Source organism: Neopelma chrysocephalum, unplaced genomic scaffold (assembly GCF_003984885.1).
Source record: "Neopelma chrysocephalum unplaced genomic scaffold, ASM398488v2 Primary Assembly neopelma1_24, whole genome shotgun sequence".
Classification (NCBI taxonomy): domain Eukaryota; kingdom Metazoa; phylum Chordata; class Aves; order Passeriformes; family Pipridae; genus Neopelma; species Neopelma chrysocephalum.
The window spans coordinates 20,009,031-20,036,208 of NW_020897693.1; the positions used below are offsets into that span (position 1 = coordinate 20,009,031).

Genomic DNA, 27,178 nt, shown 5'->3' on the forward strand with positions numbered 1-27,178 from the left:
GACAACAGCAGCCTAACTACACAGATATGCAACTATTAATGAGACAGGACTCCAGTAAACTCTACTCACACAAGAGTATCAGCGCAAGGAGGAGGCTAAAGAGTTGTTGTTGCAATAACTGGTAAGAAAATAACCTAAGGATTGATGAAAATTTTATCAAAAGGGAGGCTTGTGGATAAATTTAGAGAAGTTTACAAAAGTTTCAGTGAGCAAATAATAAGATTTAGTTACAACTTGCAGGTAAAAATGAAATGAAGAAAAGGAGCTCAAAAATTGCACTTTACATTTAAATGAAAATACATGTTAAATATGAGACAGGTAGTACAGCTGAGGAAAATGAAAGTATTTCAAGTGGAAAAATAAGTATGATTTTCCTTGTTTAGGTGTACACATGCAATCCTCAACTAATCATATCCCTGTGTAACGTACTGTTAGGAACTGAGAGAGAACATGACTGAGAAAAGATAGCATAAGGTAAATGCTAGGAACAAAATGCTCCTCAACAGGATGAAACAACCACTGAACAGTACATTTAACAAAATGACATGGACCCTGCAGCACCGGGCTTTCAACAGTTTTGATCAGGTATGGAAGAGAAGTCTGTTTAGACCCGTTAACATATTTTAGCCAATTATTTATAATATGCTTGATGTGGTGCGCTAAGAATTGAAACGGCTCCCTGGAACTTTTTCGTACTATTTAATTATTTTCTATGTAATCCACTGCCATTTAATAATGTACTCATAAACATTTCCCAGTCCTTGGATTTTGCTTAATCTATCACTCAAAACAGATGTATCAAGGAACTGCTAAAGAAACAGTGTATCTTCCTGCTCTTTAACTAAAACCAAAACCTGATCAATTGCACAATTTTCTGGAGTTGACCAAAGGGCTGCCAATCAATTGAACTTAATAAGTGGTCTCATTTCAATCCAAATTTTAATCTGAATGCAATGTTCAGTAACTATTCTTGAACAACTTCCAGTACACAGACTCTTATTTATAATAAATTCATGCAATCAAGGTATCATTCAGTAGTTACTAACACAAATCCTGGTACTGAGGCAAACAAAGAAAACTGCACCAGTTTTAGTCAGTACTATCTGTGGACCACTTCTGAGTCTTTTTTTCCTAAAGTTATATCAATGTTTGCTATAAAAGCATTTACTTGAAGATTGAGAAGCATATATAAGCAATCCATCTTTAAACAGTTTGTGAATCCAAATTGCCTTCAGAGAGGACAAAAGATTTGCAGTGATCATTTTGCTTACAGCAGTGTAGCTTCACTATTGCTCCTTCAGTTCTTAAAATCCCACTATCCCACCTTTTTTCCCATCATAAAAAGTATTTAATGGATATAGCTTCCACTCTTTCAGTACCATAAAAACAATGTTCTCTTCCAAACACAGAAATAAACAATTCTTCTGCCAAGATGACAGGAGGTAAGGCAGAATAAGATGGAGGTGTTCTCTAGTCTTGCTCAGCAATCAAGATAATCCAGAATATTATTAAAAAGAAACATCATGCAAATCAAATGTATTCCCAAATTTTTGCAAGTAAAAAACAAAATGAAAATATGAATATACAAGGAAATTATACTTTCACTTCCTGTACTTAACTGAAGTACAATAGACTTCCAAAGCTTTCAAAATAGATACAATGTTCTGCTTTGTTATCTACCAACACATTTCTGTGCAGCATTCTGTGCAGGGTTGGGTTTTTTGGGGGGTGTTGTTTTCATTTTTTTTATTGGTTCTTGTTTGTTTTGGGCTTTGTGTTTGTTTTGGTTTTTTTTTTAAGAATTCAGCTTCTTAAAGTACATTTCTAGGACACCACCTGTCACCCTAAAGTGAAATTTGAAGATAAAACCTCATTTACTGGAAATCCTCAGAACCTGAGGGCACTGAAGAAAGGCAAAGAGCACTTAGCTGATTTTGTACATAAATGCTGAATAGAATAACATGTTCATTGTTTGATCTGAACAGATTTGTAACTGCTTCCCTAGACAATAAAAAGACCTAAACATTTGCATTCACAATTGCTTTCACTGCATTTTTCTAAGGGTCAGACTGTACAGCAGCTGGTGTATCTTCTGCTTTAGTAGAAGTCAGAGACAATTTTTGTTACTGACAGGTCACCAGTAAAGAGCATGAGTAATGCCTCAGAAAATTTAGGTGGATATGCTATCATCTTTGGATTGGAATACTTTTGTCAGTGTTCAGAGAGTAAGTTTTGTGACTGCTTTAATACAAAGCATATCAGAAAAAAACAGTGCTACATTTTCTAGCTGTTCTCAAACCAGGAATTCCCAGCTTGGTAATGTTTAAGATTTCAAATTTCCAGGCTAAAAAAACCCAAACAAACTGTAGAGTTAGATGTAAAATACTGTAAACCTCCTTAACGTATATTAAAAAGAATGCAATTTTTATTTTTTTACTTATTTGCAAATAAATACAGAAAAATTTAGACACTTGAAATGAAGGTCATGCTAAAAAAACCCCTATGATGGAGAGAACTCTGATGAAGCTCTTCATTTTGTTTAAATAACAAGCTGAAGGATGACCTAAAATCTAGTCACTGGGAAGGACAGGAGAAAGGTGGGGAGATGAGGAATGCAGTCATAGGCTAACTCTCCCTTTGACCTAAAAAGCCTTATTTATCAAAAATACAACAGTTCCATACACAAAAGAGTCTCCTCAGAACACATTTCAAACCACTAATCAGGATACTCTCAAAGAGGAAGCCCACCTTCCAAACTAAGCACCAAATCAAACAAAAAGGAGTTTTCTCCTTCGATTACCTTTGGTGAGTCCAAATCATCAGACAAAGGGGATTGGCTGTTGATCTGAACAATTCTCTAGCCTGCCAGTCAGTGAAACCTGCATACGGAGTAGAAAAACACTGATGTTTGAGATAAAAAGGTTTTATCTAAACACCACCACCTACTCGTGGATAGGTTTTTAACTGGTACTCCCTAGCTTTGTCACGTCAGCTTGCACGTTACACTATCTTCTTTGTAAAACAAATACAATGTAGTTATTTAGAATTTGCAATCCACAGAAATAAAAGACCACAAAACTCAGGCCTGTGATAATACATGACATTTGAATTTGTAGCTTTTTAAAGAATTATGACCTAAAATTATTTTTCAAAGGTTAATCTCTAACAGCAAAGACCATTGGCTTCTTTTTTTCTTTTATTTTGCTTTCTTTATATCAAATTTAATAGTACCTCAAAGAACAGCTGTGGTTAATGTTCACTTTAAAACAGGAGTGATGACAACTGCTATCTGCAGTACTGATGATGTTAAGAATGCAAATGTCCTTCAGATTTTGTCCCTCAAGGTTTTCTATTTCTGTACCACAGCTGACACCTTCACTTTCCATTTTCACCATGTAAATAGAGACACAGAAATTGAAGGCTGTATGAAGTTAGGTTTACACCCAAAAAGAATAATTTACTCTTTGTCTCAAGAAAAAAAAACAAAATAGATGCTAGTACTATTTAGTTTGGCTATCTCTAAGATAGTGGCAAACAAAATGGTAGGTATTACACTCTTAAAAAGCAATAAACAGCAGACTATGAATCTCATAAATATACTAAATTTGCATCCTGCTAAATGTATTTGCTTGATGATTAGAGTCTCCCCACAATTATATTCTAATTACCCTGCTTTGGAGTAATCAATTCTTATCTACACTATTAATTCAATTGTTGGCTTCCTCTCTCCAACAATATATTTGCTTGCTTTCTTTCAAAAGCCTACATCATCCCCAGAAGTTTTTATTCTCCTTCCCACACTAAATTTTCTCTCTTCCAATCTTTTCCCTCACCAGACAAGGCTCCTCCCACCCATCTGTGTTTCCTTATCAACTTCCACTCTATCATTCAATCCTACATCTACCCCAAATACCTGTATCCTAATAATGTCCCCAACACGTAAAATTCAGTTTCAGAAGCCTATACACACATATACTATTATCCAATTTTCCATATTCTTCATCCCATTCCCAGCTACACATGTAACACTGTTCAAGTTTTCACAAAAGTATAATTGGTCAAAATATCACAGAACTACAGAACATGCCAAGTTCGAAGGTTCCCACAATGATAAGCGAGTCCAACCCTTAGCCCTGCACAGGACTATCCCCAAGAGTCACACCATGTGCCTGAGAGTATCATTCAAAAACTTTTTGAACTCTCTCAGGATTGGTGCTGTGACCACTTCCTTGAGAAGCCTGTTCCAGTGACCAGCTACACTCTGGGTGAAGAACCTTTTTCTAATATCCAACCTAAACCTCCAGATCTTCAATGCATACAAATCAAAGAACAGGAAAAACAAACAAACAAACCCAGATCCAAACCTACCCACTGTAAATACTGAACTATATGTTAATAGACCGAACACATTTCCAAAGACCTTATCTGCAAGAGTTATACCTTTTTCTATTTGCTCTTGAAGCAATGATGTGGTACAATAGATACATTTCATCTCCACTCTAAGACACATAATGCTGGTACTACCTACATCTAGTATATGCCATTTGCATTTAAGGTCTTGGCTGAAAAGTTTTAAGTTTTTATGACATATTTAAGTGAGACTTCAAGTTCTTTAGCTAATAAAACAAGGCTAAGTAAATTGAACAGAAAATATAAAATTACATATGCTTTCCTTTTTAAACAACCATGAATTATTCTACGCCCTTCCAAGCAACACTACAATACGCATTTGTCATTACTTTGCTTTCATCATTCAGAAACTTACAAGCTGCAATAAGTGTTTGTTTCTGCCTTTTATGCTCTAACCAGGTTATAGTGTCAGATCATACAACTTAATGAATTGCAGCACTTCTCTACTGTCTTCAACATATTCATACATTTTAGAAATATCTTATTACTGAGATACAACAGACATATCCCTCTCTCTTTAAAATTAGCTCCTCACAAGAAGAGTCATTCAGACAGCTGCAAGACAGGACAACTTTGTTGAAATGAATCTATTTCAAAATCAGCAGTTAAAAATGTTTTATTATCCAGTAGTATTTCTGAGAAAGAACTATTTGTAGCATGAAAAAGTGTGCAAAGCTTTGTTTTTGCTTTAAATTTTATGTTAATCTATTTTTCTTTCAGTTTTGAAGATTCACCAACTGAAGTAGACCACTGTAGTAAAATTACACTATAATAAGAAAACTGCAACTGCAACTAATTAATTTTAAGGCTAGCACCTGGAACAAATGGGAAATTGTCTGTGCTGACTGAATAACCCAAGAGAATGTAAAACCTCTGGGTCCTTAAGATGACCAATAAAGGTATTACATTTAGACTGAATGTTCAGACACTGGGGCAGACTAATAAACCTTGAACACATTTTCATTACGTAAAATCATCCCTCAAAATGCTCCTTAATTTCCTGAAATGAACTCTTAACCCTGTTTATAAAGTGGGGTAATATTTTCCCATAAAGAAAATGCTGACTTTAAAATCACAGTCTGGATAATGATTATGGAATACCAGAAAAGATTAGTCCTTTTCTAACAGTTGTTGTATTACATTTATAACCAATTCTAACCCTCCTCACTAAGTTTACAACAGATTACTACCTACACAGTGTAAAAAGAAGACTTAGAAAGTGCATTTCCTTTGTAGAGAAGGGAATAAAGACAGCTACAACTAAAATATTTGGGAAATACACTGGAAATGTATTATTTCATTGTTTTCTGAAATAGAGTTCTGATATCCCTTAATGAAGAAATTACATAGTTCTAGAGAGAGGCTTTAAAAGGCTATTTCAGCTGCAGTGGGGGAAAAGAAGCTTATGTAAAAAAGCAAAAAAGGCAACAACAGAAGTACCAGGGAAACCAGGAAGAATAAGGAGAAAATTTGATACTAGTTTTTATAAACATAAAACATAAGCTTCTAAGTTTATAGCAATGTATGCCAAGTTTGAAAAACTGGTAGAATGCATCTGCTCTTTAACTTCATGCCCTCTTTTATATTGAAAGCTTGAGTCAGATGGAATGGATGACCCAAATAACATATCATTGGCTAGGCTCCCAAGTTAATAAATGAAGAAAACCTAACTGATGATTCACATGAAATATTTGTTTCCCTTCTTAATTATTTGTTATGTAAAAATCAGTGCATCCTGCAGCAGTAGTTCATATGAAAACTGCTGTTGCTTACTGACTTCAAAAGCTTAAGCTTTTCATGAAAAAGGGATTCTGATGGATACAAAAATGTGGGAATTAAGATGACACTAATACCTACAGAAGCAGTTTCCTAGATTCCATCATACTCTTGGTGGATGAATTAGAATATATCTCCTTGAAGTTTTATTTTTTCCTTTCAAAATCAGTATTACTGTTATCTGGCTGCTGCAAACCAAAGGTCATTTTAGACAATCTAATCCAAGGGTGAAAAATCATGCTACCACAAATCCCACTGGGGGAAAAAAAGTGAAATGGGCTGAAAACTGCTTGCTCCTCAATTATTGAAAAAGATAGTCCATATGTGACACTCCAAAATGCAATGAAAAACACAGTAAGCACTACAAGTGTTGCAAACCCTTATTTTTTTTTTAAATACTACCTTCTGAGAAGCTTTTTATACTAAATTTGCATTTTTCAAAACAGTATTCAGACAGAAGCAGCTACAACTGAATGGTGCTAAATTACCACGGCATCTGACATTAAGATGGGTAGTACAAAGATGAACAACACCTCTGAAAATGACGCTGAGATGCATTAGGAAATGACAGGCATGATAGGTATCTCCGGGAGATCCTTTAGTATGGAACTATGGCATGGAATTAGTTCAGATGACTTTCTCATTTTAAGTTCTCTACTTTGACCATTCTTTCAGATAAGAAGTCTAGGGAGACACCATAACTCCTCACAAAGAAAATGAACTGACAACAAACAAACTTGTCTATAACAAACAACAAACAAAAGCCTCCTGTGGTTGAACCCCAGCCAGCAACCAAGCCCCATACTGCCACCCGTCCACCCAGCAGGATGGGGAGAGAATCAAAAGCAAAGAAACTAGAAAACTCATGGGTTGAGATAAAGACAGTTTAACAGGGAAAGCAAAATTAGGGTTATAAAAAGCTAATAGTCAACCAGTCAGCTTTAACTATGGAACAGGTTTTCACCAATAGAGTATTATGTTTTTGGAGAACATGCTTTTACATTGTCCTGGATTATTTGCAGGATCTGCTGAACAAATCTAATGAAGCTTAGAAGGACAGCCTTAAGGAGAAGCACATAGAACGTTTAATGAAAATATTAACAAATTTTATTAGTAAGCAATGCCAACAGTATGGTTGCTCTCTATACAATAATAGTCATTTCGAAATATTATATACAAACAAAACCACTGTCTTTCTCTCCACCACCACTGTACTCTATAAATATGGGTTACACTGTCAAAAAATTCCAAACAACTTAAATTGAAGAATTACTTCAGTTACATTGTAGGGCACTGCAATGAAAAACAAAAGGCAACAGGTGAGTTTTTACAACAGAAGGAATGGCAGAAATATTGAATTTTCTGTTGTTATCATCTATTTGTTTCTGAAAATGCTACCATTGGTGTGTGTATATATACAGAAACTTGGGGATTGTTTTCTCTTTGAAATTACAGGTCATCTCAAAAAACATTAGAAGCAGCCAAACATACAGAACATGACAAGAACACTGAGAAATAATAAAATAAAAGAGAAGTAAAACTACTTAAAATGTTTAGCTCACCTTTCCAACAGCAGCAGCCACTCTGTTGGTCTCCCCTGCTCTTTGCTTTCATTGCAGTGTCCAGCATTATGGCTGAAGGAATAGAGTACAGCAGAACCCCACTAATTTACCTTACTAATTCAGATACCTCATAATCTGCACAAAAAAATCTGCCACTTTCCCAACTTCTTAGGTAAAATAAAAGTGAAAATCCTGTAGAGATGTCTTCTACCACTCACATCATATTTATAAATATGCTGCACAATATTTACTAGTACATTAGTCAGTATTACCATCAAAATGAAAACTAAACTAGCTTAATAAAGAAAATGTTTCTTTAAACATCACCACGTACCATGGCCTGACTTGCTCATTTTCAAACTTTGAAATTAACAAAATTAACTGCCCATCAGTGAATTAGGGAGACTCCATTGTACTTAAAATTGTAATTTCCTCATTGATATGCTTTTATCTACAATTTTCTTCAGATTGTTTGTATTTAGAATACAGTAACTACACTTAACTATGTCTTCATATATATTATAATTAGTGTCCTATCACTGTTTTAATTATTCAGACTTTCACTTTCAGAAGATTATATAGACTCACTTTAGTGTCTGACTTTTATTTTTTTCTCCTCATAGTTGTTGGGTTTTTTTAAACACAATATACAATACCAAGTGAAATTCAGCTCTGGTATATTACTCTGATCAGGCTGTGTCTCACCTAAAAAATCCATTGCGCAGGCTGGAAAGGTAAAAAGACCTTTCCCCAAATCTTCGTTCGTGAAGACTGGCCATTATTATTACTCTGATAATTAATGAAAACCTGACAGATTATCCCAAAAATCATCACCTCTGCCTCAAGCCAAAAATCAGAACCTGAATCATTCCCAACCGCCTGTCTTTAACATAATCAATAAATCACATGGCATTTCTGATCTGGAATAGTGTTTGTCAAGCTTAGAACAGTTACCAGTTCAGTGCAACTCCCATACTTCTCCAGAAGAAAAGAGAGCATACTACCACATTCAAGTATTCGAATTTCAACTGTGAAAAAATCTTACTGGTCTGACATCCCCACACGAGTTGGTAAATTGCCGTGCCAAGCCAAAATCCAGCATATAACACTTCCTACAGGTGCTAGGAAAACGTCCCATTGCGAAGTTTGACTAGGAAGAAAAACAAACACAGATAGATAATAGATACATAGACACAGATTTCCATATGTTCATGTATTAATGCAGTAACACAATCATAGAAAATTCATATTCTACTTCTGCATCCTTCCTTGTTAAGAGAAACAGACATCACTCTTAGCACATCTGAACAGTGGGCTATATTGTCTGACAAGATTGTCATCTTACTTTGTCACTTAGAATATATTAACTTCTAGCAAGCATTTTCGAATCATGTCACCCACTCACATATATTGATTTGGACATCACAAAAAACTACCAACCAAATTGCCAACATATTCATCTAAACAAATGCACTAATATCGTATATGCAGAATACAAAATATAGGGTGCAAACTGCTTTTTCCTTCCACGGATGGGGAAAGAACCAGCTTTAAAAAAAAAGATAAACAAGCACAGAAAAACAACAAAGACGACCAATCAAACAGTGAAAACAGTGGAAAGTCAGTGAAAACTTACATATGCAATTAATTCTAAAAAGCTTCAGTAAATTTTCTTATTTGCCCTAAGGATTAACATTCCGTGTTAGCCCTTTAAAAAAACCACCACTATGATGTTTGAACATGTTGGCTGAATCAGTCTCAAGTCTCTCCCCATCAAATCCCCTTAAAATGGATCACATGATAAAAAAAAATAGAGCTAAAAACTAAGTTCTGTGAAATAGAATTGAAACCACACACCTAAGTAAACCAGAAGCTTAACACAATTAACTCCAGGAAAACGTCTTTTTCCATTAAGTGAAACAGCAGTACTAGTAAATCTGAAATTCAAAACTGCTTCACTGTCTACAGTTGAGGGTAAAAACCAATCAAAACTATGAATTGAGTGCGATCAACTTTATTCTTAAATGGAACAGAATTTCAGCATAGCCTAATTGATCACAAGGAAAAAAAAAACAACCAAGGACTTCAAGATTTCAGCTCAAATCTTGCTTTTAGCATATAATCTGTCTGGAAAAGGAATGACAAAAGAATAAAAGAACTCATAAAGGGGAAGAAAAATTACTTCTTTTCATATCATGGCTAGGCTTCGCGAACGAAGATTTGGGAAGGGCTCTACCCACGTTTCTTGCAAGCGCGTTGGTGTCTAAAAAGGCCAATACGAGAAAGGCATGTCCGGTTGCAAAAGACACAGCAGAAAGACTCCTTAGGTGGTATATTCTGCGAGGCTCGATTCTTTCTGCGTTGTCTTTTCTCCTCAAGGGTGATCCTGCGCGCTTTCTCAAAAGCATCAGCAGCGTTATAAATGGTCTGTCTCCAGGCTTCCCGATTGGAGGCCAGAGTAGACCAGTTATGGTGATCAATATGGCCAAGGCTGAGTTGTTGCTTCAGGGAGTCCTTGTATCTTTTCTTTGGGGCTCCTCTCTTGCGGCAGCCAGTGGCAAGTTCACCGTAAAGCAGGATCTTAGGGAGGCGGTGGTCCTTCATCCTAGAGACGTGCCCTGCCCAACGCAGCTGTGTTCTCAGTAGCATGGCCTCAATACTTGTGATTGCTGCCTGTTCAAGAACAGATGTATTGGTCACATAATCTGACCAGTGGATGTTTAGGATTGTGCGGAGGCAGCGTTGATGGAAGCGTTCTAGGAGACGCAGGTGGTGGCGGTAGATGACCCATGATTCGGAGCCATATAAAAGAGTAGACAGCACTATGGCTCTGTAAACACTGATCTTGGTACTTTTCTTCAAGTGTTTATTTCGCCAGACTCTTTTATGAAGCTTTCCAAAAGCACTATATGCCTTCACTAACCTATTGTCTATCTCCCCGTCAATCTTACCATCCGAGGAGATGAGGCTGCCTAAGTAATTAAACTGTTGGACTGATTTGAGCTCTGATTGGCTGATGGTGATGTGGGGATGATGGGGGACTTCCTGAGGTGCAGGTTGATGGAGAACTTCAGTCTTCTTTAAGCTGACTTCCAGCCCAAAGAGCTCAGCAGCATCTGCAAAGCAGGATGTTAAACGCTGCAGGGCTGCTTCTGTGTGGGCAACAAGGGCGGCGTCATCAGCGTAAAGCAGCTCCCGGACAAGATGGTTTAAGGTCTTAGTGTGGGCCTTCAGTCGCCTTAGGTTGAATAGGCTTCCATCAGTACGATATCGAATGTAGATACCGTCCTGATCATCGAGGTCTGCCGTAGCCCTTTGGAGCATCATGCTGAAAAAGACTGTGAATAGGGTAGGAGCGAGAACGCAGCCTTGTTTCACACCATTCTTTATTAGAAAGGGCTCAGAAAGTGTGTTGCCATATCTGACTTGGCCGTGCTGATCCTCATGAAGTGAGATGATCATTTTAAGGAACTTGGGGGGACAACCTAAACGTTCCAAAATCTGCCAAAGACCTTTTCTACTCACAGTATCGAAAGCCTTGGTGAGGTCGACAAAGGTTACATAGAGACCTTTGTTCTGTTCCCTACACTTCTCTTGCAGTTGTCTGAGAACAAATATCATGTCTGTGATGCTCCTGTTGGCTCTGAAGCCACACTGACTTTCAGGTAGAATTCCTTCTGCTATAGCGGGTATTAGTCTGTTCAGGAGTATTCTTGCCAGGATTTTGCCAGCAATGGAGAGCAGAGTAATACCACAGTAATTTGAACAGTCTGATTTAGTACCTTTCTTCTTATACAAGGTGATGATGACTGCATCACGAAGGTCTGAAGGTAGTTCGCCTAGTTCCCAACAGCGCACCACAAGCTCGTGAAATTTAGCATGGAGTGCAAGGCCCCCATGTTTCCAGACTTCAGGTGGAATTCCATCAACCCCAGCTGCCTTGCCGATTTTCACCTGCTGTATGGCCTTGAGGGTTTCTCCTAAAGTGGGGGCAGTATCCAATTCGTATTTCACCGGTTGTTGTGTGATGGACTGAATTGCTGAGTCTTGGACTACACGGTTGGTACTGAAAAGAGTCTGAAAGTGTTCAGACCATCTATTCAGAATGGAGGTTTTATCTGTCAGAAGCGTTTGACCATCTGCACTGAGTAGTGGGCTTTGGACTTGGTATGTAGGCCCGTATGCTGTTTTCAGGGCCTCATAGAATCCTTTGTGAACCCTTGTATCTGCACATAGTTGAGTTTTTGCAGCTAGATCGGTCCACCATTTGTTCTGGATGTCACGGAGTTTCTGTTGGAGCTTGCTGCATGCAAGACGAAAGCCTGTTTTTCTTGTGTGACAGGATGGCAGTGCAAGGTGTGCTTGGTGGGCATTTCTCTTCTTCCTCAACAAGTCCTGGATTTCTTGATTGTTTTCATCAAACCAGTCCTTGTTCTTCTTGAGGGAAAACCCTAAGGATTCTTCAGAGGATTGCAGGATGCAGCTTTTAATATGATGCCAAATTGTTTCAGGTGAGGAAATTGCAGAATCTGTGGAATGGTTTTCGAGCCTAGTTTGAAGGTTTGCCTGAAATCTTTGTCTTACTGTGGCTGATTGGAGATCATTAACTTCTTTTATGAATCTAATATATAACCTCACAGTGCTGTTTATCCTCTCTCAACCTTTAAATTTTTGGGTTTTTTTTCCTTCCCCTGATCAAACTCTCCATTTTCATCCTATTTGAGCCCACAAACTCCACCAAGATACAGCTAGACAACAAGATGTCCCCAGTCCATCCTGCCAGCCATAAGGGAACACATTTCCCATTCAAAACTTGAATTGCTTTCATCATCAAATTCTTGAGCTCCAGCTAAGTTCTTCTCACCTATTTCACTTGACATTCACTGCCTCTATGCTCTTTCCCTATTAAATGAAGTCTTAAATGCAGATGGTTCAGGGAGAATACAAGTTTTATAAAGAGTTGCCAGGAAGAAGTGATGAAAATGAAAATTTCCTAATGCACAGAAACTTATCAGAGGTTTTAGGTAAGTATTGTTCAGTTGACAAGAAGTTTAGCTACATATGTCAGATACAACCAGCCATATGCGCTTCTATTAGAAAACACAAGATTTGCTTATTTTTTTCTCATTTGCAAATTTTGTCAGTTCAGAGTTCTAGTCATATTTTAAATACACAGCAATATTAAAAAGAAGTGGTGCAATTTCAGGAATAAAGTCAAAACCATAAAAAATAGTAAGAACAAAAGCTCAATACTGTCAGGAAGGCACTATCCTCATGGCATATTGAAAACAGATTTTATTAGAATTGCACAATAAAAAAACCCAGTTTTCTCTTACTGTCTGTCCTTCCTTTCCTTGTTTGTTAAGAATATATTAAATACAAAAAAATTGCTATTGAATGGCTTATAAATACACCCTGCAGTTAGTATCTGTTCTTTTAGATTTATTATATGACAGTATTAATTGCCATTAGTCAAACACATTATATCATATCTCATGGCAAATACTCTTGATTACATGATGCTACAGATAAGAGTTGGAAGTTCTAACTACAGAAAATTGCAAGGATGCCTAAATTAACTGGGGACAATGATGACAAGGACCAAAGTTACTGTTGTTGCATTCCAACATTAATTAATAGGAAAAAATCTGTCCTATCTGATGATTTAAACTTCAAATTTCTGTCATTTTTGCATTTGAGCATCTAGTATAGAACCTATTCTTATTTATGCAGCCATCTAATGACCACAGCTTACTTGCCTGTTTTGATTTAATGGGCAGACTTACTGGTTTTATGTCCCTGTGCAGGAATCCCACAGAATGAATACTTTCAATAGATTCCAAAATCTGCTTCCCAAGCCGCAGAGTGGTACTAATGGTGAATGTTCCTCGAGATTGGCTCCGACGCAGGTCTGCCAAGTTCCGACCCTGATTAAATCAAAAGGACATTTTCATAAAAAAATACTAAAGCCAAGATTCACAAATGGTGTAAAGTCTTCCTACTTCTTTAGCTGTTCATGGTTAACCTTGGAATACTCTCAATACCTATTTAACACTCAAGGATAACACATTTCACCTAAATGTAATGACTATACATCCCCAAGTATCTCCAACACTAAATTTAGAATCTGTTTTTGAAAATATGAATCTTAGTATCACTCTACTCCTAAATACATAGAACAAACTAATCTCTATTAGAAGACTAGTACAAACACTATTAGTTAACATTGTATCTGTGTCACACCTGAAAAAAAGCCACTGGGAAAACACTCACAAAGACTTCTTTACACTCACCTCTTCAGGGAAAAGTACATAATTTAATTATACATTATATCAAATAGATGAAAAATATACTATGTAGGAAATGCAACCCCATGACATCACGAAACTGTTGGTCTGCCAAAATAATAGATGACCAATAGTATGAATTAGAGCACACTTTTCCTAGTATTCATATTCACCAAGATGACAAAGGACAATAATCCCATAACCTTCAGTGCTAATCACCCATTTTATCCCTTTTTTATGGGAACAAGTCTTTCAGTAAAGTGAATTAAGTGTTTTCTTTTATGTGCAAAAGGTATTTTTTTCACTTTTATCAAAAAAGCCAACAAAATGCAGAGACAAATAAAATACATTTTAGACTATCTTCAAGTCTTAAGGACTTGAAGACTTAAAAGGAATGTAAATTATCTCAGAAGACATCACAGTTCACTCTTCATAAAGTCAGATCTTTCTCAGGATGCAAGTTTTCTCCTTTTTGACGGAATTATGGAAAGAATATAAAAGGATAAAGATATAAGGATATGCTCAGTTTAGGTTTGCTCACTACTATGCGTTCATGATCTTTGGGGTATTTTTTTAGGTATTTTTAGGCATCCTCTAAAATTTTACTAGTATTTTCATATATGCTTGGCTAATAAACCAAAACACACAAGCAAACATTGAGCTCTGTTTGATACACTGACCTGCAACTGCATGACCACATAGTTAAATCTATCATTCCGTCCACATCCGATGAATCTACAGACATGATCTTTTCCTGAGAGAAAAAGAAGCAAATTAGCCATTAATAATGAAATTCTGTGGTTTATTCCTTTATATACCTAGCGAATTACTTAAAAAGATAGTTATATTTCTTTAGAGATGTTCAATAAACTAAGTTCCCCACAATTCAACAGCAGTAAAACCAAACTTAGTTCTACCTGCAATTATACAAAAGATTTTTCCCATAATATATGAAGCTCTACCACAGCCATCACTCTTCCATAAGAAAACATGCATGACAACATGCCTAAAGATCCAAAAACTTGAGGCATTTTGGACTTGAGAAGATTATTTTCCTACAAAGCTGATGGCTTGTTATAGACAATATTCCAAGCCACCATTCCTCTTTTCTATAAGCTGCAGCTGCCGTGATAAAAGAGAACAGTAGCAGTTACTTGTTGGGCTATGTTTTGTATTAAAAAACTGTAGAAAATATAATTCAACAAATCCAATTTATTAATATCTTTTTTCTAGAATATGATCTTTGCTATTTAGCTACAAAAGATAAATTCAGCTCAGGTACACTGAAACAGAGAAAAAAATATCATAGTTTTGTTTAAGCCGATTTTTTGTAAAGCCTTCTCCTGTCCTAGGAGCAAACTGCAGAGGAGATGAAGACTGGTCAAAAACAATGTCCTTACTATCCTGCAGTTGTAAGTCAAAACATAAGACTCCCCAGTAAATAATGAGAAAAGGGCAAGCCAAAGACTGCAGTAGGGAAACAGAAGGGGAATACAAATTCATTGTCATTTTGATACCTGTGTTCATTGACTTGGAGAGAAGCTGGAACCCCTTATGACTGTGACAGAACAGGGAACAGGGAACTGTTTAAGTTCCTCAGGCTGATGGTCTCAAGTGGTTACTAAAGATGTGTAAAATTTGTGTCATCTAAGGTTTCTTTCATAATTTTCTTTACCCTTAAGATTACCAGACTGTCATAAAGGGGGGAAAAAAATTAAAAAAAAAAAAGTGAAAGGAAAAAGGCAATTAAAAAATTCAAAAAAACCCATCACTTTTTTTCAAATTACCCTTGTGGCTAGCTACAGATCTGGGGGGACTTTTTGCTGCTACTGCACTCACTGCACTCATAGGTCCATTAAAACCCTACTTGACCCTAGAGCTTCTGAATACTCTCACTTCACTTGACAGAAGAGTGGTTGACTGTTTATCGCTTCCTCAGGAAGCTTCCTGCCACATACAATTAAATCAGGTAGGCCCATTTAAACAAAGAAAATGTTACGGGATTCACCAAAATAATTTATTTTAAAAGAAATCTCCACAATTTCTGCAAATACATAAGTACTAAGCTAGTAAGTATCACTGCTTTTCCTCCACTTTTTCCTTCCACCCATTCATTTAAGTAAGACAAGCGATATTACAGACAGTATAATTTTATTAAAAAAAAAGACTTAGCAGCAAATTTCTCAAGATGAAATTTTGTATATTCATTGCTGCAGTTTCCAGTTAATGAAGTCTCATCTCAAATATTTATGATTCACTTTACATCCACTGTGGGTACGCTGAAGGAACATCTTCAGAGAAATGTATATTAGTCAGATTTTATCTGTCAAATTCAGCAAATGTCTAAAATGTGGTTTGGTCAGAGAAATCCCACTTTAACTGGAGCATCAATTCAGTTTGTGTGGTAAATTCTCTGGAAACTAAACTTCTATAAAAACCTGAGGAAAGAGAAAAGAGAAGTGAGGTCTGTCCACCTTATTCAAATAGAATGATCCTCCACCACTCCAGTGGGGCTACAGACACCTACTAGAGCCTTACACATACTCCTTTTCCCTCAGCAAGAAAACAGTATTTTCTCACACTTGTGAGCTACACAGCTGGGGTGCAGGGGGAGAAGATGACAGTAATAGGCTGCAGCAAACAACTATGACCTTAAAAAACCTCCTAGGGAGGGTAAGAAGCCTACACATCATTTCCCAGGCTGCTGCAGTGTATAACTGCAGTGAGCTCTAGAGCCTACACCAAGCACAGCCCCTCACTAAACTATGCTAGGGAGCTGTAAATGAGTGAGGGTGAAGTCTGTAAGGTTGTGTGAGACGGAAACCAACTGAGTGAGTCTCACTCTCACTGAGTGAGACGTGATAAATCTGTCTCCTCCCATCTGACTGTGGGAACAGATGGCCTAACAACATGGTTAAACAAAACAACCATCTGTTGCAGCAGAGTTCTTTTTCTTAAAAAAAAAGGAAAACCGGGGAGCTTAAAGAGTTAAACAGTATTCTGCAACACTAATTACAAGACAGAAGGGGAAAAAAAAATTAAGATGTCATTGATGACTAAGCTGTAATAAATGGCCACGTCAGTGAACATACTCCTCCTTCATAATTAAGAGAGAAGTCATACAACTACTCACATATTTAAGCACGTTTTGCTAGGTCAGAGTCTTAAAAGAGCTTCTTTGAAGCTTTTCACTGTTCACTGTACTGTACCCACAAAGTTATTACTCATTTTATCCACGTAATGAATGACCACACTGTTTTAATTTTCAAAATTTCTGAAAGTTAAGAATGATAAAAAATAGTACATTCCTGCACTTCTGCCAACTGCTGTTCTCATTTCAGATTCTAATACAGATAGACTCAAAAGCATGTTTATAACCCTAAGAATGTGCCTACCTCTAGTAAAGACTGGAAGAGCTGTTCTGCTTGATTGAGACATACTACACCTCCTTATTTATTTTTTTCCTAGAAGCCTGTTTTTTTTGTAACTTTCCCAGAAATCGTACATTTTTTTTTTAAATCAGATCTACACATCAAGAGAATTCTGAATGACTCTGTCAGCTCATGTCTCTCGTTGCATACGATTCATAGATCAAACTCTCCAACTATTTGCAAGAAAAAGGATTTTCATGACAATTATATTCCTTCCTCCAGGTCCAAGGTAACTAGAACGCCTTGAAAGTAAGAGAACATAAGCTCTTTGAGAAAAGGAAAATAATTATATACATACATAAATACATACACACACGTGCCAAAAAGGAATAGAAGAACAAGACAAAAGTTGTTCTCAGAGGATGTACTCTATTAGAAGGTTGTTACAAAAGTATCCTGAAAGAACTGTTTACAATTTCACCTGTTCTGAATCTATATTAAAAAAAATTTTCAAAAATAAGACAAATTTCTATATGGTAAATGAAGCATTTAATAAAAAATTAATCTTCAAGAAACAATTACAACATTGTTTTCTACTCCCCATTTTCATCCATTTTTCTTGATTTTCTCTATGCTTCTATTTTTTAGGTTTTCCATACTGAAAACTTGGGAAGGCAAAGAAATTAGTGGAAAAGGCCTCTAGGAGCAAAGATTTTATGTAAAACATAAAATGGTTTCTACCATAATCTTATTTAATAAAAATCCTTTAAGTGTGGATAAAAATAGGTGCATGTAAAAATAAAGTTCTCTATCTGTACTAACTAAAAAACCTCATTATATGCAAAAGCTTCACCTTTGACCTGCCTCTTCCCTGTAGTTGCTTTCCTAATCACCTACAATATTTCCCGTCTTAAACCAGAGCAGTAACAGTGTTAAGTGTGGAACTTCCACAGCAATGACTAAAGGTCACTTCTAGTGTTATTATCATGAGATCACTAACTTCTTTTAGGGTTTTTTTAACTGTGCAACAGAATAAAAAAATATAAAAACTAAGAAATAATATATTTAGATTATTTACTCATAAGAAAGGTTGTCAAAAGAGCTCCTTCTAAAGATCTCATACAAAATTTGAGTTTCAGTTATATAAAAGCTTCTAATTATTGTTTGCTCAAATAAATAATACTGAGAAAACAAATAACTGAAATATTTATTCAGTTTATATATTATGTGGATTATTTGTCTCAGTGGATCTGTTGTTCAGGTGTTTCATTGTTCTGTTCTTTTTATCTAGGCAACATTTACCATGGTTCAACAGAACCAAAGACTCTTCTGTAGGAGGATTCGGGCTGCTAAAGGAACTATAATGTTCTTATCAGTCTTCCTTTGGGAGTATAACTTCTGAAAGGCCCTACAGCAATTATTCACAAATCAATATTTCATTATAACAGCAAATATTTTTTTTCAGAAATATTTCAAAAGGTAAAAAAGGTTTTACTAAGAAAAAATCATTTTTCTAACACTTTAACTCAAAATCGACTATTCTTTACAGTAGAAACTTACAATGCACTCCAGTTACGCAGTCATATACAAGGTCATATTTTTATAAATACATTGGCATTGTAGTGCTACCAAAGTCCAGTATTTTCTTTCAGACCTACTATTTTCCTTATTGCTTCAGCTACACCATTTTAAAGACTCTGGGTTTTGTAAAAATAGAATCAAGCTCATGTGTGCAGAAAAAAAAAAGAAAAATTAATTCAGAGCATTTAAAAACTCTGGAGTTACAGAGTATTTGATTATTCAAAACTCACTATCTTTAAGATAATTTCTTTCAAGAATGCTGACAAATGTTTTCTAAACTTACAATTGGCAATACTGAAATTTACTACTCATCTCTGGACAAGAAACTCTAAAATTCAAACAAAACTAAAATGCAGTCCCTGAATCTCCTTGTTCGACTATATAATACTAGATGTTTTTTGTGAAATTCTTTAAACAGACCAACGTAGGAGCAGTTTGTTAACATTATAACATGTGACATGCTTGCCTCTTGAATCTATAGAGGCTGTCAATTACTGCTGCAGTGTGACCTTTACAGCACATTAGGCAGCACCATATGTCATCCAGATTTTGTTTTATTCAAACCAGGAGTTTGGAAAAATTGGGCTGCTGACAGGAACACATGTATTATTCAAAATCTTCCAGATTAAAAACAAAAGATTTTAAAGAAAAAGTCTCCCTTTAAGCTATCTTTCAATAATCTTGTGTTGTGAAAAGCAATGAAGAGAAGTAATTGCATATTTCTCTGTATTGATAGCTTCAGACAATAAAGTATTTAAATGTATATAAAAAGTGACTATTCAAATTCTGATTCAAGGAACTGATCCCTAAAAGTATTTCAGGATTTTACATGTCAGTACTTTTTTCCTACAAGTTACAGTACTTTAAAGTTGGAGGTTATGTTTGTTCATGGGGATTTTTTTTAAAATGTTTCCCATTTTGACACTAGAATTCATTTTATTTTCATGTCATCTCAAATCAAATAAAAAGTTAATTGTAGCAAGACTTTCAGAATCTGAAAGAGCTTCTACTCCACTTGTTATAATATAACTAAATAAGAGATTATAATGATTTTTGAAAGAAGACACACTGACATTCTGCTTCTGGCATATCCAAGGTACAGCCTTACCTTGCAACTTTTTCAACACAGCTACTTCCATTTTCAGTACTTGCTTTGGCTGCTGAGCTGATTCGACTTTCAGTGCAACATTTTCCCGAGTAAGCAAGTCCAGTGCATCGTAAATTTCTCCAAATCCTCCACCACCTATTTTCCTCAACTATATGGGGTGGGGGGAGAAACAACAAAAATATATTTTAAAGAGGGGAGAAGAAAAGAAACAAAACATCAATCCTTCCTTGTACTGCCTGTCATACTGCAAACACTGTTGTATTACAAATAGATTTTAAAGTAACATAATCATATCCTTCAGTACAGTATAAAAGAGCTACTGAATAATCTACAAAGGTATGGCTAACCACAGTTTGAAAGAGAACACACCTGATCTCTATCTGCACTAAACTTCCTGTATGTAACACAACAGAAGAGTGCACTAGTATTCCCAGCATGAATCTGAGCTGTCAGCATGCTGAATAAAGTCTTTCCTCAAATAGTCACATACTACCCAGAGACCTTCAAATACAAGTGCACTGTGACATTTTTAAAATACGCCATCTTCTTCACTTTTCAGAAATGCACACACTGAATACTAAAGTTATACAAGTTCTTGGACTCCTGAAAAGAGACACCGTTTTCCATTATATGAAGTAACTTAAGACACAACAGCTACATCAATAAATTATACGAAATGGCTAAGATTATCTTTGAATACACATTTCAAATGTAACTCACATTTGAATGGTTCACCAATACCATTCTTATTAACAGACATATTAAAGAAACTTGCAGCACGGGAAGTTTCACCTGTGCTAGGAGAGGTAAAAAGAATGCTCAAACATTAATTAGTTTGCACTACATTCAGAGCAAATATTACTAATTGTGTTTTCACTCTGCTTTAAGTGTTCACAGGAAACAGACACTTGCCTGGTTTTCAGAATCAAAAATGTCCATGTTATTTCATGTAATACCTCTATATGGCTATCTCCCCCATAGCTAACATTCTAAAACCATTAAAACAGAAAAGCAGACAAAAAGAACTTACCCTAAGACTGACATGTTTTTCAAAACGTCATCTGAAAACATACAGTTACTAACTTTATATGACTACACTGTACTAAATGTCATCTAAACATTCTGGGGTTCTAGAGAGCAGCAATATGCTGACCTATCTTCAGATTCTGAAAATAAATCTAATGTCTCCTAATCCAGACAATCAGACATCTGACTGAAAAATGTTTTTTAAAATACCCTAGGTCCCCACGAATAAGGAAGAAGGTAACAGATAAAATACTCTTATTGTTTACCTGCCTTTTTCATTGCACAGAATTTTTATTCTGTATTATTACAACAATACTCAGTATTTCATCATACCTGTTCTGTCTTGCAAACAACGGCTATTTCAGTATTCTTAAGATGAGGAAAATATGGTCCAAGATAGGTAGCATTATCTGCATTACTCACTTCTGGACAATTCACTGCCAGTTTTAAAACAGGATAGACAGCACACCACATTTTCAGATCTACAGAACTAACTCACCTAATTATTTCCTTCTAGTGCACACTAGCTGCTAGCAAATGCAATCTCCTCTTCTCCACAGGCTATATACTTTCTCTGAAGCAGGGTAACATGCATCCTACCAACCCAGGTTTAAGATCAATTCTCTTTAGCCTACATCTTTCAAGAATCTAGGCTGAATGCTATAATATCGACAAACCGTGAGAAATAGTAACCTTTCAAGTCCCATGAAATACTCAGTATACCTTGGTTACATTTAGATGTATTTAATGTATGCAGTGCTAGTCCTTACAGAAAGGAAAGAGATCTGTCATCTAAATACTGGGAAAAACAGAATTACGTATATGTATACACATTTTAAAAAAAAATTCTATGTTATCAATGTGTATCTCTCAAAGATGTAGTTTTGTGACTCATTTGGCCATTTGAAGTCTGCACTTTTCTGTTCCACCTCTTGGTCTGGTAGTACCGTTATCTTGACCGAGCTATGAGCTACTAATAAGGCTTCAAAAATTAAACACAGGAATTGATCTGACTATAGTCTTCAGCATAAGTTACCCACAGGAAATATTTGGCACTTTTCTACCTGTAATACTTGAACTGGAAAACACGTAAGAGAAAATGTACAATCATATGAGATGAACTACAGCCTACTCTCAACATTTTCCAGAAGACACCTATCTCATCATCAGTCTACATTACACAGGAAAGAAAACAAACTTGAAGTAAACAGGACTTACATTTGCATGCATCAGACAACTGAGCAGTTTTGTAAATGGTGATATATTAGTGTGCTGGTATCTATTTATTAATGGTATTTCATTCTACTTAATCTGATTCATGACTATGCTTTTAGTTTTTTCTTCAATGCAGTATTAAGATGAAATATAAGAAGGTATTTTACAAATACTTATACTCCAGAGATAGCTCTTTAGGTTCTATTTACACAAAAGGAAATATAAAGGTTTCCTACACAAAGCTATTGGTTTCCTGCCCATTTAAAAGGAAGACAGAACAGGAGACAGTTGAAATGAATGATGAATCTGTATCTTCTATGTTCCTTCTTACAGTTTAAATAAAATCTTGAAATATGGGAGTAATATAAAGCAAAGATGGTGCAAGTGATCCAGAATCCATTCACAGCCTACTAAACACAGAGATACTCCAAATGCTCTATTGTGAACTACCTTTTTTTTTTAATTTTAAGCAAAAAAGAATAAAGTCATCAGGGAAATGGAGAAGGAACTATGAGAAAGCCTGTTTTCCCCATCAAAAATAGTTTCAAATGGGTACTATTTTCCTCAAGATGAAAATCAAGGATATGAACACCAAAAGGAAACAGAGCTATTTATGGTTAAGCCAATGCTGGCACACAGTCAAATGAATATAAATCAGCCAGGAATATATCTATGCTACAAAATCCAATAGATAAAAGGAAGAGCAGCAAGGTCCTGAAAGACCTTCATATAAAGCAGGCATATGTCTCACAAACTTACTAGTTTCACGAGGGTGTCTGACTGATCTCCAAAATGGAGTGACATAATCACTGCTTGAGTAGATTCAATATACTAACAGGATTCTTCTAGTTGTGCTCTGAACAGGCACTAAATTGGGATTTAAGAGCTTCCCTAGGTATTTACCAGGAAAAAAAATAACCCACCTTAAATCCCCATAGCGTCTTTTAAAAGTAGGATAAGAGAAACAAGTGGTTTTAAAACACATTCACCATTTAATGGTGAATTAATCACCAATTAAGCAAAATACATCTCACAAGAGTTTTCAAACCAATTTCAAAGCACAATCTAATTCTTTTTAAAAAACATGTTTTAAAGAAGAAAAAGAATTGCAGGAAGGCATACTCACCACCTTCCATCTTTCTTTGACCAATATTCCCACACTGAGGATATCAGGCTGCTCCCCTCCTCCACTCATTGCAACCTCCTGAGGTGATGGAGCTGCTATGCAAAGTCTAAGGCAGTAGAAACCATCCAGATCCTAGGAGTGGCTTCCATTTAACCAGTCACTGCAGAAACAGAGCAGAAGATGGGATTTCAATGATTAACAGACTAACATGAAATACAGAAAAAGTTGTTTCTCATCCAGCACCTAAACTAGTTTTTGTATCCCATAGTGTCCAGTGTTGAAATTCTAGACAAACACCTTCCAGGACAGAAAAAAGTTTTTTACCTGCTCTCACTCAAATCTCCAATTCCAATCTCAAAATGTAACAAACAAATATAAACATTTCCGCAAATAAGCAGTTTCAAAATGCTGCAAAGCATAATTGCATTTAAACTTAATTTTAATAACAACTTTTTAAATCTAATTATTTACCAAATAGTTGTTTAAATAATTAATAGTAATATATAATAAGCTTAAAATAATATTAACCAAAAAATGACAACATTAAAAATAGATATTTCAATTGGGATTGCACTGCATACAGACTACTCCACATTTTACAATGTGTTTTACACAGCTAGGATTACTCGTGATTAAATACATTTAAGTACAATTTTGTTGATTTATGTCAGGCTATAAATAGCTAAAGGAAAAAAACTTGTCTTCAGTAATTTTGACAGTTTATTTTTTTAATTTTCTGGTTTCAGTAATCATTGTTAAAATGAATTTTATATAGCATTATAAAAATTTGTATTTTTGAGATTAAAATATGCATGATAGTTCCCATCAGCAACTTCTATCACCAATTAAAAGCTTATTTCAATTATTTGAAGCTTTTCTAGAACTGTGCTTTTTTGTTACACTGGTATAATTATACAAATGCAACTCTTTGTATAAACTCTCTTATCCAAAGACAGTATTCTTCAAAAACAGTATTTGCTTTGGATTTATTTCTATCACTTTCAAAATAGCATCAACTGTAAGTTGAGCAATTGTTTTCTTCCTGAATCAACATACAAATTATACGCAAAATTGGTAAACCCATTCTGATTTAAATTAACGGTATGGCCTTCCACGTGGCTAAATGCCAAGTTTACTACTGGGGCTAAATTATGCTTTTTTTAAAAAACACTCTGCTGCTTAAACAACTTGGCTTTTAAGACAAACATTTGTTTAACATGATAGTAACTGTGGGGGTTTTTTCCATATTCTTTCATATTTTTTTTTCATATTATATTTATGCCTCTTTGCTTCAACTGTACATTCTAACATTTAAACCAACTCCAAACAAAACAGACCCCTCTGAAGAAAAATTAATCTGGATAAAATTTATACCAAATTAGAGTGGATTACATCCCTGTAAAGGAGTGCTCATTCAGATACATAGCCTGAATTGGTTTAATTCAAACAAATGGAGGGGAACCAAATTAAGATTGTGTATTCTGAGTAACAGCATCCATCCCGCAATTTAATCAAGTTAAACTAAACCAATTTAAATTCTACCAGTGCTAGTAAATCCTCCCCTGCAGATAAGGTCAAAATTCCAAAAAGAACTCTGGTCATTTATGCGAACACCCTTAACATTACTAACCACTGACCACAGTTACTGCCCTTTCCAATAGAATTATCATAACACAGTCAAGAACTAAGTAAGTCAAAGACAAAATGCAATGGTACTGATGAAGGGGAAAAGGTCTATTTCCAAAATTACATGCTTACAGCACATAGTCATTTTTCCATTTACTCAAACATTTGCTTCTCTTTCCACCACCCGCCAGTTACATCAGAGTAAGTGGTGGTCTTTACCAAATAAATTGTTCACTCCTGTTCACAGTCATTTTAGAGTTTTTTGCTAATACTGCTATCAGACTTGATTTGATTCCTGACTTGATACGTTGGTTTTTTTTAATACATTTCAAGTTACAATTTATGGTCACAGCTCTGACAAACATTTCTGAGAGCTATTCATTCATGGATTCTGGAGCTTATTAAGAGAGCATCAGCAACAAGGCCCAGAATGCAAAGGTATAATACATATATCCACATAAATATCCCATATTTTAAGAATTGTCATAGAAGTATTACTGTATGTAACATCTGTATGGTCAGGGTAACAAAATCTTCATTTATACACAAGTCCTCAATCCTATTCCAATAAACTAAGTCCTCACTATGTCATCCTGTATCATTACAAAGCAATAACATATATTCTATATCATCAGTAACTGGTATTCAAAGCAACAAAACACCAGCAAAAGTTGCCTCCTGAGCCTTGGAAGACAAGGTACTAAACTCCTCCTGAAGCTTAATAATCAAGTGCAAGTGTTATTTTACTTGAAAAAAATGGAAGTTTTACAAACATGTTGAAGTCAATTTGAAGAATCTTGTTTTCTTCAAGACCCCTAATAAAGCAGGAGGATTCAGTGACAAATTTGAAGGCCAGAAAGCTTGAAATTGGCCCATACTTTTAAATGATCAGGCCACATAACTCCACCCTCTTCAATGAATTAGCACACACTAATTTAATTTAATAGTCCAAATAACGAATAGTCCCCTAACTTCACTGGTAACATGTTTCAGTATGTTCCTTTCCTCACAATACGCATAACTTGCTTTGCTTCAAGGTTGAATACGTCTAATTTTAGGTTTTTTACCACCGGACTTGGTTATGGTTTTGGTAACCAAATTCCATTCCCAGTAATTTCACCTCATTTAAACATCTAAACATTTTTTTAACCTCCTCTAAATTAATAAATTAAGCTTTAAGCCTTCCTTCCTATCCCATGGGTCTTTTACATGGTTCTCCTTTGAAAACCCTCTCCTTGCTCCACATTATTCTTGTGGTATGGTCAGCAACATTGAGTTAGACATCCACGCTGAATTACACTCTATCTCACCAATATCTAGTATGGAGAAAAGATGTTTTTTTATTTATTTGCAATAGCAGTCCTTTCTCTAATTTAAATCTGAAACTGCTTTGTACTTTTGCTAAATCACAACTTTATCAGATACTTATACACCTCCATGCTTACACCCAGGCACTGTTGCAAGCACATGGTTTCTATAAACCATTCATTATTCACAATCTGATCTAGACTGAGTTTCCTTGCTCTGATGTGTTCTCTAATGACCTTAACACTGTATGATTGAAAATCTGTTATTGATGTACTGCAGTAGATAAATATCTTTATGTACCTTACCTAAAAACAGATAACACATATTCTAATAAGTGCAATCTAGGTTACGATCAAATTTATGTGGAAAAAGAAAAGGACATTATTAGAGAGGACTACATTCAAAGGACTTTTGGACAGACATAAATATGCATTCTTTGGAGGTGGTGCTCAGGTCAAGATTGAAAGTGAAATTTCTCTGAATTTGGAACAATTTAAATTCAGATTGACCCATTCCAAATTCCAGATGAATTAATGGCTCATAAAAGTACATACAGTTCCATTTGTATAACTGAAATACTGAAATACTTTGCTTTCAGCACAGCTCTTTAACAGCCTACAATGCTGTTAAACAATTTAAGAAAGCTCCAGTATGTTCTGTATTCCACTGATGCAGATGAATAATTAATGGTATACAGCTAAGGTGCAAGCTTTCCCTTACTCATTCAGCAGATGAATCCTTGAGCAGTACAGTTTTATAGGTGGCAGCACAGTTATTTTCAG

The 27,178-nt window shown here is 35.5% G+C and overlaps 1 protein-coding gene across 6 annotated transcripts in view; it reads right to left on the bottom strand.

Moving 5' to 3' along the window:
* TTBK2 (tau tubulin kinase 2) overlaps positions 1–27,178 on the bottom strand; it is an 81,564-nt gene that overhangs the window by 38,494 nt on the left and 15,892 nt on the right. For 4 of the 6 annotated variants that reach the window (XM_027706970.1, XM_027706959.1, XM_027706975.1 and 1 more), the window contains exons 2-6: positions 23,463–23,622; positions 20,096–20,243; positions 14,716–14,789; positions 13,535–13,675; positions 8,794–8,898 (exon numbers count right to left, since the gene is read on the bottom strand). In XM_027706970.1, coding sequence (XP_027562771.1) covers positions 8,794–8,898; positions 13,535–13,675; positions 14,716–14,789; positions 20,096–20,243; positions 23,463–23,531 — 537 coding nt within the window. In that variant the 5' untranslated portion in view covers positions 23,532–23,622. Of the gene's footprint in view, positions 1–7,748; positions 7,807–8,793; positions 8,899–13,534; positions 13,676–14,715; positions 14,790–20,095; positions 20,244–23,462; positions 23,623–27,178 lie in introns of those variants that run through there. The other 2 variants (XM_027706966.1, XM_027706980.1) reach the window with 2 other exon arrangements.